The sequence below is a fragment of the Bos indicus genome, chromosome 28, assembly GCF_029378745.1.
Source record: "Bos indicus isolate NIAB-ARS_2022 breed Sahiwal x Tharparkar chromosome 28, NIAB-ARS_B.indTharparkar_mat_pri_1.0, whole genome shotgun sequence".
NCBI classification, from domain to species: domain Eukaryota; kingdom Metazoa; phylum Chordata; class Mammalia; order Artiodactyla; family Bovidae; genus Bos; species Bos indicus.
The window spans coordinates 5,366,730-5,381,271 of record NC_091787.1 but is presented as its reverse complement, the minus strand read 5'-3'; the positions used below and the strand labels follow the sequence as shown (position 1 = coordinate 5,381,271).

Here is a 14,542-nt window from a genome sequence, read left to right as displayed (position 1 = left end):
AAAGCTCCTATCAAATATGAAAAAAAAAGAATACAGCAGCAGTACCAAATTAATCAGCCCCAGTCTTGATTGCTTAAACATGTTTGAGCTCTCCAGGTACACAGTGTACTCTCGGGGTACACAGAAAATACCATTCACAGTGTTGTAAGAATACAAGATTCTCCAATGCTAAGATTCAGTGCTATGCTCTCCTGAGCATAGCATTCCCCAGGGGTCACTAAGAGAAGGCACCTTTCCTCACACTTCCCTCCACAGGCATGAAATGGGAATTAAATCAGAAAATAGGAGCAAAACATAAACCAAAAACTTTAACATTTCAGACAGTTCTAAATATTAGTCTAGTGATAATTGTGCCTCCCAGGTGGCTTAGCAGGTAAAGAATCTACCCACAGTGCAGGAGATGCAGGAGACGTGGGTTCAGTCCCTGGGTTGGGAAGATCCCCTGGAGAAGGGAATGGCAACCCACTCCAGTATTCTTGCCTGGAGAATCCCATGGACAGAGGAGCCTGGCAGGCTACAGTTCATAGGGTTGCAGAGAGTTGGACATGACTGAAGCAAGGAAGAATTAAGGACTATGATAAGAGCATCTTTTTCTTTTCTAGTAAGTGAAGATGAAGAAGAGGTTACCTAGAAAAGTCTTTGGACTACAGCAGGGAGTAGGCCTTAAACAAAAAGACTGCTTCAAAAACTTATATTTAAATGGAAAAACAAAGTGAAAATTAAGTAACTGTACTTTAAAAACATTCTACAAAGGTTGTGAAAGAAAACAAAACAAAACAAAAAAGTAAAGAAAGAAATCAAATGATTTTCTTAAAAAATTTGCAATTGTAATTTCTGTGCAATTTGTAAATTTAATTAATGATCATTTTTTCTTTGAATATTGGTAAGCCAATATAAATTGGTTCAGAAAATGAACACACAAGTGAACAAAATTAGAAATGAGGAAGGAAATTAGTATTAAATAGATGAGAGATGATAGCATGATTAAGGAATGTCACTTTATTCCTATGTTGGAATAAATCTGATGAATAAGATAATTGGATATTTCCTGCAAGAAAGTGGGGAGGGGGGGCGGGAAGAGCATGAGAAACAGTAAGTAGAAGTCAGAGTGTGGAGGGCATTGAAAAAATTAAGCAAGAATATTTCCAAATCCCAAATATCACCCAAAACTAATGTTTACAATTCATTACTTTCAAAGTTTCAAAGAGCAATAATGCCCTTGCATAAATTTTTCTTGAAATGTATTAGCAGCCTCATTGCATAATAGGATTCTTTCCTCATAGCACATAGAAAAGAAAAATTGTAAGACAATCTTAGTCATTAATGTTGATGTGAGACAGCTTAGATGAAGCTCAGTCATAAATTGAAAAGATATTTATTGGTATTAGCAAGAAGTTAGCTGGTTTAATAAAAGAAAACCTTTAATCATAATAAGTTATAATAGATGAAGTCATTAAAAGTTGTCATATCAATTTCTCAGAAAGGGTATGTATAATAGAATTAAGACCTATTTCTAGTAAAAATTAAGAATTGAGAGATACCTTCAAACCCTAACAAAGAATATCAACTTTATTCCATAATACTTTTAAAAGTTCAAGTGTAGTTGATTTACAATGTTATGTTACTTTCAGCTGTACAACAAAGTGATTCAGATATATATATTATATATACAAACGTGTATAAATATTTTTTTCTTTTTCATACTCCTTTCCCTTATATAATATTATAGATGTTGAATATAGTTTTATGATATTATACCAAATAACACTTAGTGGAAAAAAATTTTTTTTAATGTTGAAAGTGTATCACTCAAGTCTACAGACTAAACAAGGATATCCTCAAAGATCATGTCCTTTAATTTTGTACTGGAATCCAGTATTCAAAAGAGTAAATTTTGAAAGTAAGGAAATATTTGTGGATATAATTCTACATCTAGAAAATATAAATCAAAAAAATTATTTGATATTATAAAGTAGGTATTCTAAAGTATAGTTCATATTTTTATAATGCATATTTTTCAAAGCATTGTTAGCCTTTTCAGTTGTCTATTTCTGTATAACAAACCACCCTAAAATTTATGGCTAAAGACTATAGTTTGTCATGTCTCATGATTCCATGGGTTGGCCAGGCTCAGCTGAGTGGTTCTTCTGTTCCCTGTGTTTTCAGTTGATGTCAGTCATGCAGCTGTATTCAGCTAGAGCCCAACTGGGTCTGGAGCATTAAGGTGACTCCTCTTATATGCCTGTACCTGGAACACTGGGATCTGGCTGGAGTCTTGTCTCCAGCAAAGTAATTGTACTTCTTCACATGTGACTTAAGGAGTCAGGAGAGCATAAGCAGCAGATATATGATGTTTCAAGACCCAGAATGTTATATCCACCACATCCTATTGGGTAGAGGAAGTCCAGGGCCAGCCCAGACCCCAGGATGGAAGTAGGCTCTTCCTCCTGGTGTGAGGAGTGGCATGTGCAGCAGCCACATAGCAGTCATAAAGGACACCTTGGCAAGATCAAAATAAATTCCTTGGGAGTTCACCTATCATTAGAATCGTAAGGAGAGAAAGCACTGGGCTCTTTGATACCTGAAAAGTCCCGATATATGGAAGGATAGGAATGGAGAGAAAGCACACAGGAAAGATGAGAGCACTTCCTGAGTTAATTCACAGATTTTGTACCATTTCATTTCAAATATCTGTAGGATACTTGCATCCATTTGGAAAAGAGATGAATAATGGTCAACAATAAAAGTTTACTGTAAGTAATAATTAAAACAACATAGTAATGATTCAAAGAATAGAAATTAGTCCTTTTGAAGGAAAATAAAAAGAGCCTAGACCAAAATCTGTGTCTATTTAAGAGTTAAATGGGAGTGAGGTGGGATTTCCATGCTCCATTTGGATTTAGGACTTGGAAAAGTTGATTCTAGAAAAAGTAAAGACAAAGGTGAATGTTTTAGAAGCATGCCTGGACCATAACTATGGATTTGTGAGAGAACATGCAAAATGTAATGGGACCAGATAAAAGTATTTAAATCTTTGATGAACCTGGAAGAGAACATTAAAGGGGGAACTGGGGAACATGGGTAAGATTTGTAATAAATTTGACAGGTGAAACCTAAGTGTCTCCAGTGAATGAAGGAACATGACCACCAAAAACTACCAAATGCCTGAGAAACAAATGGTCAGGACATATGACACACGGTCTAAGAGAAGGATCACACAGTAAGTAAGGACTTGAAAGTGTTCAGCCACACATGTAAATGTAGACAATAATGAGCTACTTTGCGAGTATGAAAAACCGCACAGCAGCTCTGAATAGTTATGAACACTCTCATCTGATATCGTTACAAAGATTATAAAACAATCCATCTTTGTGTTCAAGCAGTATGACAGCATATAACTAGAGCCAGAAAATGTACCCACCCTTTGACCAGAAATCTCACTCCTGAGAACTTGCTTACTGGCAATGATTCAAAAGAATAGAAACCATTCAATACAGAAATGCTATGCAGCATTGTTAAACATTACTTAATAAGTGAATAGATGTGTTATGCAGCTCTGCTCCAAAACCAGTGTCTAAAAATTGAGAACTCCTTCATAAACTTGTGAGAGAGAAGGTGAGTCAAGTGCGGAGTGCCTTTCTCACCAGGGTCCATGCCTGCCGCTCCCTTCTCCTGTGATAGTTTGAAAACTGGCTGGGTCCCAGTCCTGGCTTGCTGCCGTGTGGGGGATTGTTCTGTTTTCAGGGAAAGGGGTGAGATGTGACCCTCTGCCCATCAGAACTCCTACACAGCACCTCTCATCAGTGTTATTATACACTGAGACCATCATCTGTCACCCTTGCATACTTTTCACTTCCTTTGTATAAAGTGAAAGGAATAATATCGGGTAGAGAGGGACCAAATGATAGAGAGAGAGATCCTATCCCCCCAGTATGGTCAAGTGAACAAACCCAACTAGCAAAGCTGTCTGTGGGTTGGATAATGAAACAGGAGAAGGAGAGTGGAGTCTTTTTAAAAGTCCTAGGATTTAAGGTAGTTCTCATTTGTCAGAATATCAGGGGTGGCCAATCGGTGTGTTCTTGGGCATTTGTTAAGTGGATGATGTTGTCTTAAGTGGAATGAAGCGTTAAAGGCAGCTTTATATACTGATGATCAGAGACTAGATGTCAGTATGCCACACAGCTCCCTGCAGGCCTTTCCTCCCCTCGGGATTTCAGCTCTTCCCCACTGGTGGTAATTATTGCAAGCGGATGTGTGAGCTAGTGGCATGTACAGAATTAACTCATTTATCAGACACCACTGTGGAAATGAAATAGTTCATGTACGTGTATTTTCCAGAAAAGTTCAAGTTTACACTTTTATTAGGTTACCTATGCCCTTGGTTTCTTGAACAGAGCATGAAAAGCATACATTTTAAACAAAATTTTAATTGGAGGATAATTGCTTTATAATTTTGTGTTCGTTTCTGCCATACAGTGACTCAAATCAGCCGTAAGAGTATGTGTGTATATATGTATACCCCTTCCCTCTTTAGCCTCCTTCACACCCACCCCCAACCCACTCCTCTGGGTCATCACAGAGCGCCGGGCTGGGTTCCCTGTATTATATAGCGATGTGTGCGTGCTTACGTGTAGCTAGAGAGCCCCAACTTTTCTATAATGGGTAGTGTAGCAAAGACATTAGAACAGCTCTGTTTGTGGAAATGGGTTTCATTTAATTTAGCCTCCCGCATGCGTGTCCTGTATGGCATGCATCTGGGGCGTATCTGTTCTCCTGTTCCTGGCCCTCAGCAGACATGGCTAGTTGATCAAGCACTCGTCCCTCACGAAGCAGGCTTGGCCTTATGGGGTTCGTTGCTCCACACAGCTGGCCTGGGGTCATGGGGATTATTTGCAGGCAACTGTTAGGTCAGCCATCTCAGCTCAACACTGATATGGAGTAGCCTACAGACTGTGCATCCTCTTGCTCAGTGCTAAATGCACTGAGATGAGAAACTGACAATAAACAAGGTCCTACTGTGTAGCACAGGGAGCTATATTCAATATCCTGTAATAAGCCATAATGGAAAAGAATATCTCTATCTATATATAACTGAATTGCTTTGCTCTACAGCAGAACTCAACACATTATAAATCAACTATGCTTCAATAAAATAAACTTTAAAAACAAGAAACTGACATTGCAATCAGGTTTTTTAAAGATGATTTCAAGGGAAAACATGTACAGTGTGGGTAATTGGATCCTCGCTGAGCTCACCATTTACATGAAGTTCATACTCTGAGCCTCCCTTTTTCTTATAGTCTTGTCTGTGCCTTTCGGTTCAATGTCAGTAATTTCTTGGTTACTAAATATTTTATTATTACCGAAATAAGCTCTGGAGGAATAAAGCTTCTACTGGAAACTGTCACTAAATTAGCCATTTTACAAAGTAGTTTAGTGTCTGTACTTAATCAAGTAGCATTCTAGTTGCATTTCAGCCTCCCAAGCTTTTTGGATTCAAAGTGAAATCTTCTTTGTGAAATTACATTGTTGGCAAAACTCTATTTTTGGCTTCTAGCCTCCTGACTGGTAGGACCTTGTTTCTCCCCAAGGAATGTTTGAATGGCTGCCAGTAGTAAGTTCTATTTCTTCAAATATGTGGCTATTTTATCAATTCAGGTAAAAATAGAGGAATCAAGCCAAGATGTTTTCATTGAGATATTTAGACTTGATGATCAGAACCAACTATATTAAGAAAGATAGAAACTAACTGAATTATCACTGGGTTGCATAAAATGTGGATGAGTCAACAAAACTTTTAAAAAGTGAGAAAAATAAATTCTTTCTTTCATTCACTTTGTTCAGTAGTTAAATTCGCTATGAAATAAAAAATGTGTCTGCTGTTTTGTTTTTTTTTTTAAGTGGTGATTGTTTCCTGATACAGGGCTGTCACAGGACAGAAGGTTATCTTGGCACCCTGGCAGCCCAGACCCCCCACCCTTCCCCAGAGCCACTCGCCCCCAGCCTGTGCGCCCGTCCTTCCTGCCCCACCTCTGCTGGTCACATCTCATCAGGCGTCAAAGCAGGCAATGCCCAAATTATGCTGTTAATCTATTTTCAAAAGCTTCTTTATTTTATATTGGAGCATAGCCAATTAACAGTGTTGTAATAGTTTCAGGTAGATAGCAAAGGGACTCAGCCATACATAGACATGTATCCATCCTCCCCCCAACTCCCCTCCCATCCAGGCTGCCACGTGACATGGAGAAGGGTTCCCTGTGCCATACAATAGGACCTTGGTGGTTATCCATTTTTAGTATAGCAGTGTGTACATGTCCATCCCAAACTCCCTAACTATCCCTACCCCCCAATCCTTCCCTCCCCAGCAACCATAGGTTCATTCTCTGTATGCTGTTAATCATAATTAAATTACAAATTATTTCATCAGATGTATAAATCCTACTAGTCTATCAAACTGGGAACATGGTCATCTCTTGGGAATGTATAGTTATAGAAGGTCTGTCATCCTATAGAAGGTGCTAAGTGTGGAGCGGGCCCCTAAGCCTTTCTGGAATGTTGACTGAAGGACACCTGAGTGCCTGTCAGCAGGCATTGAGAGTCATGATGGAGGAAAGGGATGTGCGGCTGGGAACCTGCTGTATGCTCCTTCAGGTGGGGTGCTCAGCATGGCACCCTGGCCCTGCAGCCTGGCTCCTTCCAGGGCTCCTGGCAGCTCCGCCATCCTCTCTAATTAACGGGCTGTGTGGGACCTTCCAGAAACCACCAGCTGAGCAGGTAGCTTCATTAGGAGATGCAGCCAGCAGCCAGGGGGAGACATAATAGGTTAAATTAAGCACAGAGCACCCATGACACGGACCCCAGTGTGGTTTCTCAGCCATTAATCAAATCGTGTGAAAAAGCGGCTGCAGCGCTAACGCACCTGCTGCATCCCTCGGGCACGGCGTGTGGAGGGGGAGCCAGTGTGGGTGATGAGATGCATCCCCGGTCCTCACCTCCACCTTGCTGAAAAGCAGGGTTTTCTCTGCATGCCTTTCGGCATTTCTGGGCCAGTGTTCTTGTGTTCAGCCCTCAGAGCTGGGTCAGTCTGGTGCCCATTTCGAAGAATATCACATTCCCTTTCCTGTCCAGCTCCAGACATTGAATGTGAAGTCACTGGTGCCGGGAACAGAAATGGCCCTCTGCTGTTTGGGGGCGAGGACAGGGGAGGGAAGGTAGTCACACTGATCATTGCTCCCCGTGCTGCAGATCTTCCTCTAAGGGTTTTAGTGAAAATATTTGCTAATCTCTCTTGTTACCACCATCTTCACCTTCAGGGAGCGGGTCATTCAAGCAGACCCAAAATGCTCACACCTTCTTGCAGCTGGATTGGTATGTGTATGGCATGCAACTTAACTGCTGTACATGACAGCTGTGTGTCCAGCCAGGACCATCACATGTGAAACGTACAGTCTGACCACATTCTTTGGCATTGTATTACAGTCTCTCAGGGCCGTTCTTGGCTTCACACAACATATACACACTGGCAGACACGCACAGACACTTACACACGTCTGCAGATATGCACACACGTGTACACATGTGGCCCTCTCACACCCACACATCTGTTTTTCATAGGACCCGTCACCTGAGCCTTACATGTACCCCAGAGGCACTCCAGTGAGGAGAGATATTACTGTTCAAAGGAAAATTCTAAATCTTATTTCAGGTCTTGACTCAGATGAAGAACTTGGGCTGCTCTGTCATCACACATCCTATCTAGGTGACTGTTCGGGGTGATTGTGGGTGCTCCATCCTCCATGACCTTTCCTTTCTGTTTCGTTATCTGCACGTGTGCATGGTTATAGGCGCGCGGAGGGTTGGGGATGCACAGGGTGACATGTCCGGGCCATCGGGTCTCAAGGATGCTCTCCAGGTTTGGAGAGAGGTGCCTCTCCTGAGTTCTGTTCATCACCCAACGCCGTTCTTTCACACCCAGTGACAGCTTTGGCATTTCTTGGGATGTGCACAGAAGAAAGATTGGCTGTAGCAAATCCAGTGTCTGCTTGTTTTCCCCATGGCTGTGGTGTCTGTGTGCTATGCAGCCCAGCAGGACGGCCAATCTGAATGCTTGCTGATTGTCAGCAGCTTGCCTGAGTTTGTTTTTCTTTGTTTTCTTTAAAACAGGGCAATAAGTGGTGGGGGAGAGGGGCAGATTTTATTTAGAAACTATTCGTTTCCACAGGGAAACAGTGCCTTGCAGCTATTCCTAACCCTTCTGTCTGTGTGTGTCTCCCCTTCCCAGACCAGAGAGTGGCGTCCTTCTGTACCCTGACGGACATGCACCCCGAGCAGGACCTGGAAGGGGCCCAGGAGCTGCCTTTGTGTGTCGATCCTGGCAGCGGCAAAGATTTCATGGACCCAGCTGGGTATGTGACCCCTGTGGTGTGCCTCCTTCCCACGTCCCAGGCCCCAGCAATTACCAGAAGCTCAGCCCAGAGCAGCCAGGAAACCATTTCCCCTGTCTTCACCTAGTCCTAAAGGACCCAGAAAAGGGACTGAGCAGACCTGACTCTGCTTCCTGCCCTGCTGGGCTGGATGGAGCTTGTGCTCCACGGGCAAGTCCTGCCTCCAAGACGCGTAGACCTCCTGGATGGTGAGGTTGAGTTCCCGCATGGGAGGGGGTGGCCCCAGTCAGTGTCTGCCACCTGATCACGGCAGCAGCACTGGACAGGACACCTTGCTGACCACCCTCCCTCTGCCAGGCTGCACGCACTCAACTCCTGAGCACACATACTCCCCTCAACCCTGGGTCTCCAGCCAACCCCTCACCTCCCAGCTGTCCCTACCCCTGTGTTCTTCTTTTTTCTTTTTTTTTTAAATACTTTTTGCTGCACCACACAGCATGTGGGATCTTAGTTCCCCAACTAGGGATTGAACCCCTGCCCCTTGCATGGGCAACACAGAGTCCTAACCACTGGAGCAGCAGGGAAGTCCCTCTGTCCCTGTGTTCTTGACGTGTTCGTCACCCACAGGGTGTTACTTTCTTTCTCAGTGCCATCCACTCCTAATTCCCACTCTTCTATCAACTTGAGTGATCAATGACTTGCATGATCATCTTGGTGATGAATTTCTTGATACGAGGCTCCTCCATCCATGGGATTCTCCAGGCAAGAGTGCTGGAGTGGGGTGCCATTGCCTTCTCCTCTTTCTTGATAGAGAAAGGCAAATTGGGAAAGTTGAGTCTCTCTCTGGTTCCCAGGACTTGATTCTGGTCTGCCTAATCTCGGCTGCCTAAACGCATTTAGGTCATCTATCTTTTGTTTTCTTACCAACGTATATGCCAATAGAGATTCTGAAGTCCCTTTTAAGTCAAAAGCAACCCAGGAGGGATTTTCCACCAAAGCACTGACCTGCTGACCTTCAACATCTGACACAATCTTATTTATTTCCTTGCTGTGCTCTCAGCACATGATAGAATGTCTTCCATGAAAACATTGCCAACTTTCTGGATGCCCTGGCCTGACTTGAGCACCCTTGAGTTGTTCTAAGTCATTCCTTCCTTGCTAGGGAGCGCTCTCCATCCACACTGACCGGGAAAGTCAACCAGCTGGAGCTGATTCTTCGGCAGCTGCAGACAGACCTTCGGAAGGTAAATCAATCAATTGGAAGTTGCTGCTCAGAACTCTTTCTCTTACGCAATCAACCCCTTTTAACTACTAGGAATAAAAAGAAAGACCCTTGAGAATGCTAAGTGCCCTAATCAAAGCCCAGCAGTAAATGGGAATGGAGATGCCCAAGGTCTGACTCCATCTCTTGCCCACAGCTACTATATTTTATTGTAGGAGACACAAGATCCGGTAGATCTGACTGAACGAGGATGAGCCTTTGGGTGGCCGGTCTTCAGAGTGAGGTAGACACGCAGCATACTAGCATTTGTCAGTTCAGTGGATTATCAGTTATGAGTTGACCTAACAGGAGTTAGTTGGTGCCAGGAAGCCTGGTCTCCCCAAGCTATGTCCCCTCAGTGAGTCAGCGACTTCTCTACCCGTCAACCTGAGTGTGCTCAGTCCTCAAAAGACATGACATTGTTTATTCCATGGACGTTTGCTGAGCTCTTGTTGAATTACCAGTGCCGTGCTGGGTAGCTGCTTCACTCTCCGGGAAAGTGAAACGGGGCACAGTAGCTGGAGGGTGATAGCTGGGTGGGGAGGGTTTTGCTGGTGAAAGAAGGGAGAAGTAACAGCTGACATGAGTGCTGGTGGAGATGACCCAGTTGGCAGGGAAGTTAATAGTGGGAGTGAAGAGTGTAACGTCCTCAGCCTAACAAGGAGGGTGTAGCCCCAGAGCAGGGACTGTTCTTAACAGTTACCAGAGCAGAGTGTGTATGAGTGATCCACGCACGAGTGCAAGTCTACCTCAGAGATACTGCAGGTTTGGTTCCAGACTACTGCAATAAAGCTAACATCATTGTAAATTGAGTCACATGAATATTTTGGTTTCTCAGTTCATATGAAAATTATGTTTACACTGTACTGTACTGTAGTCTATTAAGTGTGCAATAGCATTATGTCTACAAAAACAATGTACATACCTTAATTAAAAAAAACTTTATGCTAAAAAGTGCCAAAACAATTAGAGTAGTAACACTGAAGATCAGAGATCACCATAACAAATGTAATAACAATGGAACAGTTTGGAATATTGGGAGAATTACCAGCTGTGACACAGAAACATGAAGTGAGCAAATGCAGTTGGCTAAATGGTACTGAGAGACTTGCTTAATGCAGGGTTGCTGCAAACCTACAAATTGTAAAACATCAGTCTCTGCAAAGCCTAGTGAAGTGAGGTACGGCTGTAGTCCAAACAGAGAGAGGTTGACAAAGTTCTCCTCTAGTTTATTTCTTTATTCCAGAACTGAGAGTGAGCAATGGGAAAGAGGGTGAGAGATAAGGATGGAGGGAAGGTATAGAATGGAGGGTAACTGGGTATTTAGTGGGATTGTAGCATAAATTAGGTGTTTCCGCCAGCATGGATGACCAGCTATCCTAGTTTACCTGATGGGTTTAGAGCTGGCACCGGGAACATCTCAGACCAACTGGGATGGCTGGTAACTCTGTTTCACGATAGGTGTAGAATAATTGGAGAGTTGAATTTAACCAGTATTAGAGTTATGCAGTTTGTAAAGGATATGATTAAACTGAGAGACTCAGAGTCTAAGCTGGGTGAGGAGGAATAATGTCCCTGCAGTGGGTGTCAATGGACATTGACCATAAGGCAAGATTGCTGGATTAAGATCATTTTTGAGGGGTGGATACTGGATAAATTATTTTAAAAAGACAACAGGCAGTGATCAGGCAGTCAGGGCTTGAAACATTTAGGAACATGTGCAGTTATCAATAATAGCTTGAAGGTCCAGGATATGGCTGAGGCGGGGTGAGGGGTAGTGAGGAGGATGGGCTTAATATCACAGAAAGGCTGAATCATATGGATTGTCTGTTGGGTCTTGAAATCATTAACAGACATGATGAATGGAGAAGGAAAGAAGAAAAGTGAACCATGCTCTAGAATCTTCTGGAGATATAGTTGACCATGGCAGAGAGCAGGGCTCTGTCATGCTCTCACAGGAGCTGGGATTTTAGGGGAGAGTAGTTACCTGCCCTGGGTAGCAGGGGCGAGGTGTTGGCCTGCCTCGCCTCTAACCAACGTGCTCTTCAAAACAAGCCCTCACCATTCTGAGCTGCTGGGAAAGCAGCATCCCCGAGAGAGAGCCAAGACTCATTTACAGCTGAAATTAAAGGAACAGTCATGGAAGAAGGTGTTGAGAGTATAGAAGGTTTTAGTGACAGGACACACTCCGTGGGTAGAGGAGAAGGACTGAGGGTCATGAGAGGCTGGCAGCTGGGCTACAGCAGGGATGTCTGAGCTGTGCTGGGAATGAGATCCCCAGAGCTAGGGGAGAACAGGAGCTTGAGCCTCTTGTAGTGACCAAGAGAAAACCAGACTTGAGTGGGCTGAGTTAGCAACCAGTCCTCATCCAAGCCTCCTCTTGAGACTGGTGTCTTTGTTCATTAGATGAGGCAAGTGGTGTTGGGAACAGGTTGTGGAGGGACAGGAAAAAGGAGCAAACATCAAGGACAGGACGAGACATGCTGAGGGGGCCAGTGTCCTGAAGAGCCTGAGCTCCCAGCTGCAGGTGTGTCTGTGGTGTTGACAATCAAGTCACCTCCCTTTAAAAATAGCGCTCACCGTGAGGATGACCTCCTCTTTCTCTCTTGGTCAAGACATCCCTTTCAGCATTTGGGAGCTCAAATTTGTGTCTATTGGACACAAATTACTGTCTATTGGAAACTCTGTGATTCTTCTGAAAAATCTTGATTATTTAAACAGTTTTAGTAGCACACTTTGAAGGTTATTATGGAAATACACCTTCCCAAGAAAGCTTTCAGATGAGAAGAGATGGTGAAAACCAAACCCACAATCAGCAGCTCTGCGGATTCTGACTTGTCCAGGAAGAAGGCATGCCGTGGAAGCTCTGTCCTCCTATCCAAGGCAACACGTCTTCCCAGGCCCCCTTTTTCAGAGAGAAGATGATCAAAACTGCTTTATCATCTTCCCATGTAACAGCTGTCTTGGCTCCTACTGGGAACAAAGTGGGAAGACAGGAAAGAATATTCTTGTTACTTACTCTCACCCTCGTTCTTAGGGAAGCCAGAACAGGCAGTCAGATCCCCTCTGCCCCCAAGAAATAAACAAACACATATGTAAACTACATAAATAGGGATAGAAGCGCTCAGACCGCAGCTGGGAGGAGAGCCTGTGCCTAGCAAGTGCATGACCGTTTGTCTCCATCCCCCTCTCCCAGGAGAAGCAGGACAAGGCAGTGCTGCAGGCGGAGGTACAGCACCTGCGGCAGGACAACCTGCGGTTGCAGGAGGAGTCACAGACGGCTGCGGCCCAGCTGCGCAAGTTCACAGAGTGGTTCTTCAACACCATCGACAAGAAGCCGTAACCAGGCCACCACCCAGCCGGGGACCCTGGGGAAGCCCAGAGTCCCTTCATAGTCGCCAACGTGTGGTTTCTTGCTGTGCTTCTGGCCCATCGTAGCTGTGTTCGCTGTCCCACTCTGTCTAGCACCATGCCCCCAGCAGGACAGGGAGCCACTGTGTGACCGCAGAGAGCAACACCCGTGAAGATGAATGTAACGCTGGTGTCGAGATGAATGTAACGCTGGTGTCAGTGTGGACCTTTCAGGCTCTGCTGAAACGGAGCTCTGTGTGGGCTTACCTCACGAGGGACGATGGTTGAGCTTTATGTATCAGGTGACCCGGTAGAGATATTAAAGCAGTTTACCATAGTTTGGGCTTTAGAATTGTAAAATAAACATGAGAACAAATAATCAGACATATACTTTAATGTTAAAGGTGCTCTATTTTTTTGGATGTACAGTAGTTTTATTTCCACAGCCACATTATCATAGCAATAAGAAAGAAGCAGATGAAATAGTTGGAAAAGCCGTGTCGGGGCAGGGGGCACAGAAAAAGCGCTGATTGTCTAACACGAGTTCAAATGCGGTTCCTTTAGAGACTTATTTATTTGCAGGAGCAAACGGTGCCTGAATATTAACAGTGTTCTGATTAAGAAAAAAGATTCATATGCCTTGTAAATGGCTCACTGAGTAGTCACTTCAACTCTTAGTTCACTTTTGTATAGTTAATGCTCTGTTGAAAAAAAGCATCAACCTGCTTACTTACGAGAGCTCTCCTGTGTGCCATGAGCCAGCAGAATCACTTGTACAATGCCAAATTTGTTTATCTTTGTACAGAAGCTTTGATGAAGTGTCTTGTATTTAACACCCTTATTTAAGCTTATTTAACCTTAAACTGTTAATTTTATAAACTTTGGTTTCACCTGCACTATGACGGAGGGCGGTGTAGGTGGCAGAGGGCTCAGAAGAGGCTGAGCTTGCCAGAGCAGAGTGAGGAGTGGGGCCGGACCTTCTAACAACTGGATGCTGCTAGTAACAAGTTGTTTGTATTGCTTTACCATTTTTAACTGTTCTATTTGAGATGAACGTACATTTTGCTTTTTTAATAAATGTTTAAAATGAGTCCACACAAGGAACAGTGTTGTCAGGTGAATGTAGACTTTGATGCTCTGATACGCCAACAATCGGAGTGTATGAGAATTTATTCTGGGTCATTTAGGACCGTAATCTGTACTGAGTACTAGTTAGCCTCCTTACAGAATCCCAACCTGATTTAAAGAGTTACTAGTAGCAGTTAATGGTTGCCACTTGCCAGACCCTGTTCTTTGCATTTTTCATCCATCTCATTGAACCCTAGCATTACCCTTCCTAGTTGGGTGCTGGGATTCCCATCTTACAGCTCAGTAAACTAAGGCTGAAGCCATGCAGATGCTTTTGCTTTACAGGGTAACCAAGCAGATACAAAAGTTGATGTTATTTAGAGAAAACAAAGGAACCTGATCTAACCTCCCTGAATGGACAGTCTTCCCGCCTTCCTAAGCTATACCTATGGACGAGACCAGAAGGGTTCTGTTTGTT

The 14,542-nt window shown here is 43.7% G+C and overlaps 1 protein-coding gene across 8 annotated transcripts in view; it reads left to right on the top strand.

Moving 5' to 3' along the window:
- The window catches only part of SIPA1L2 (signal induced proliferation associated 1 like 2), a 246,883-nt gene extending 232,783 nt beyond the window's left edge, over positions 1–14,100 (top strand). For 5 of the 8 annotated variants that reach the window (XM_070781985.1, XM_070781987.1, XM_070781986.1 and 2 more), the window contains 4 exons: positions 7,706–7,759; positions 8,282–8,405; positions 9,547–9,628; positions 12,842–14,100. In XM_070781985.1, coding sequence (XP_070638086.1) covers positions 7,706–7,759; positions 8,282–8,405; positions 9,547–9,628; positions 12,842–12,988 — 407 coding nt within the window. In that variant the 3' untranslated portion in view covers positions 12,989–14,100. The remainder of the gene's footprint in view (positions 1–7,705; positions 7,760–8,281; positions 8,406–9,546; positions 9,629–12,841) is intronic. The other 3 variants (XM_070781988.1, XM_019954072.2, XM_019954071.2) reach the window with 1 other exon arrangement.
- Positions 14,101–14,542: the final 442 nt, after the last annotated feature.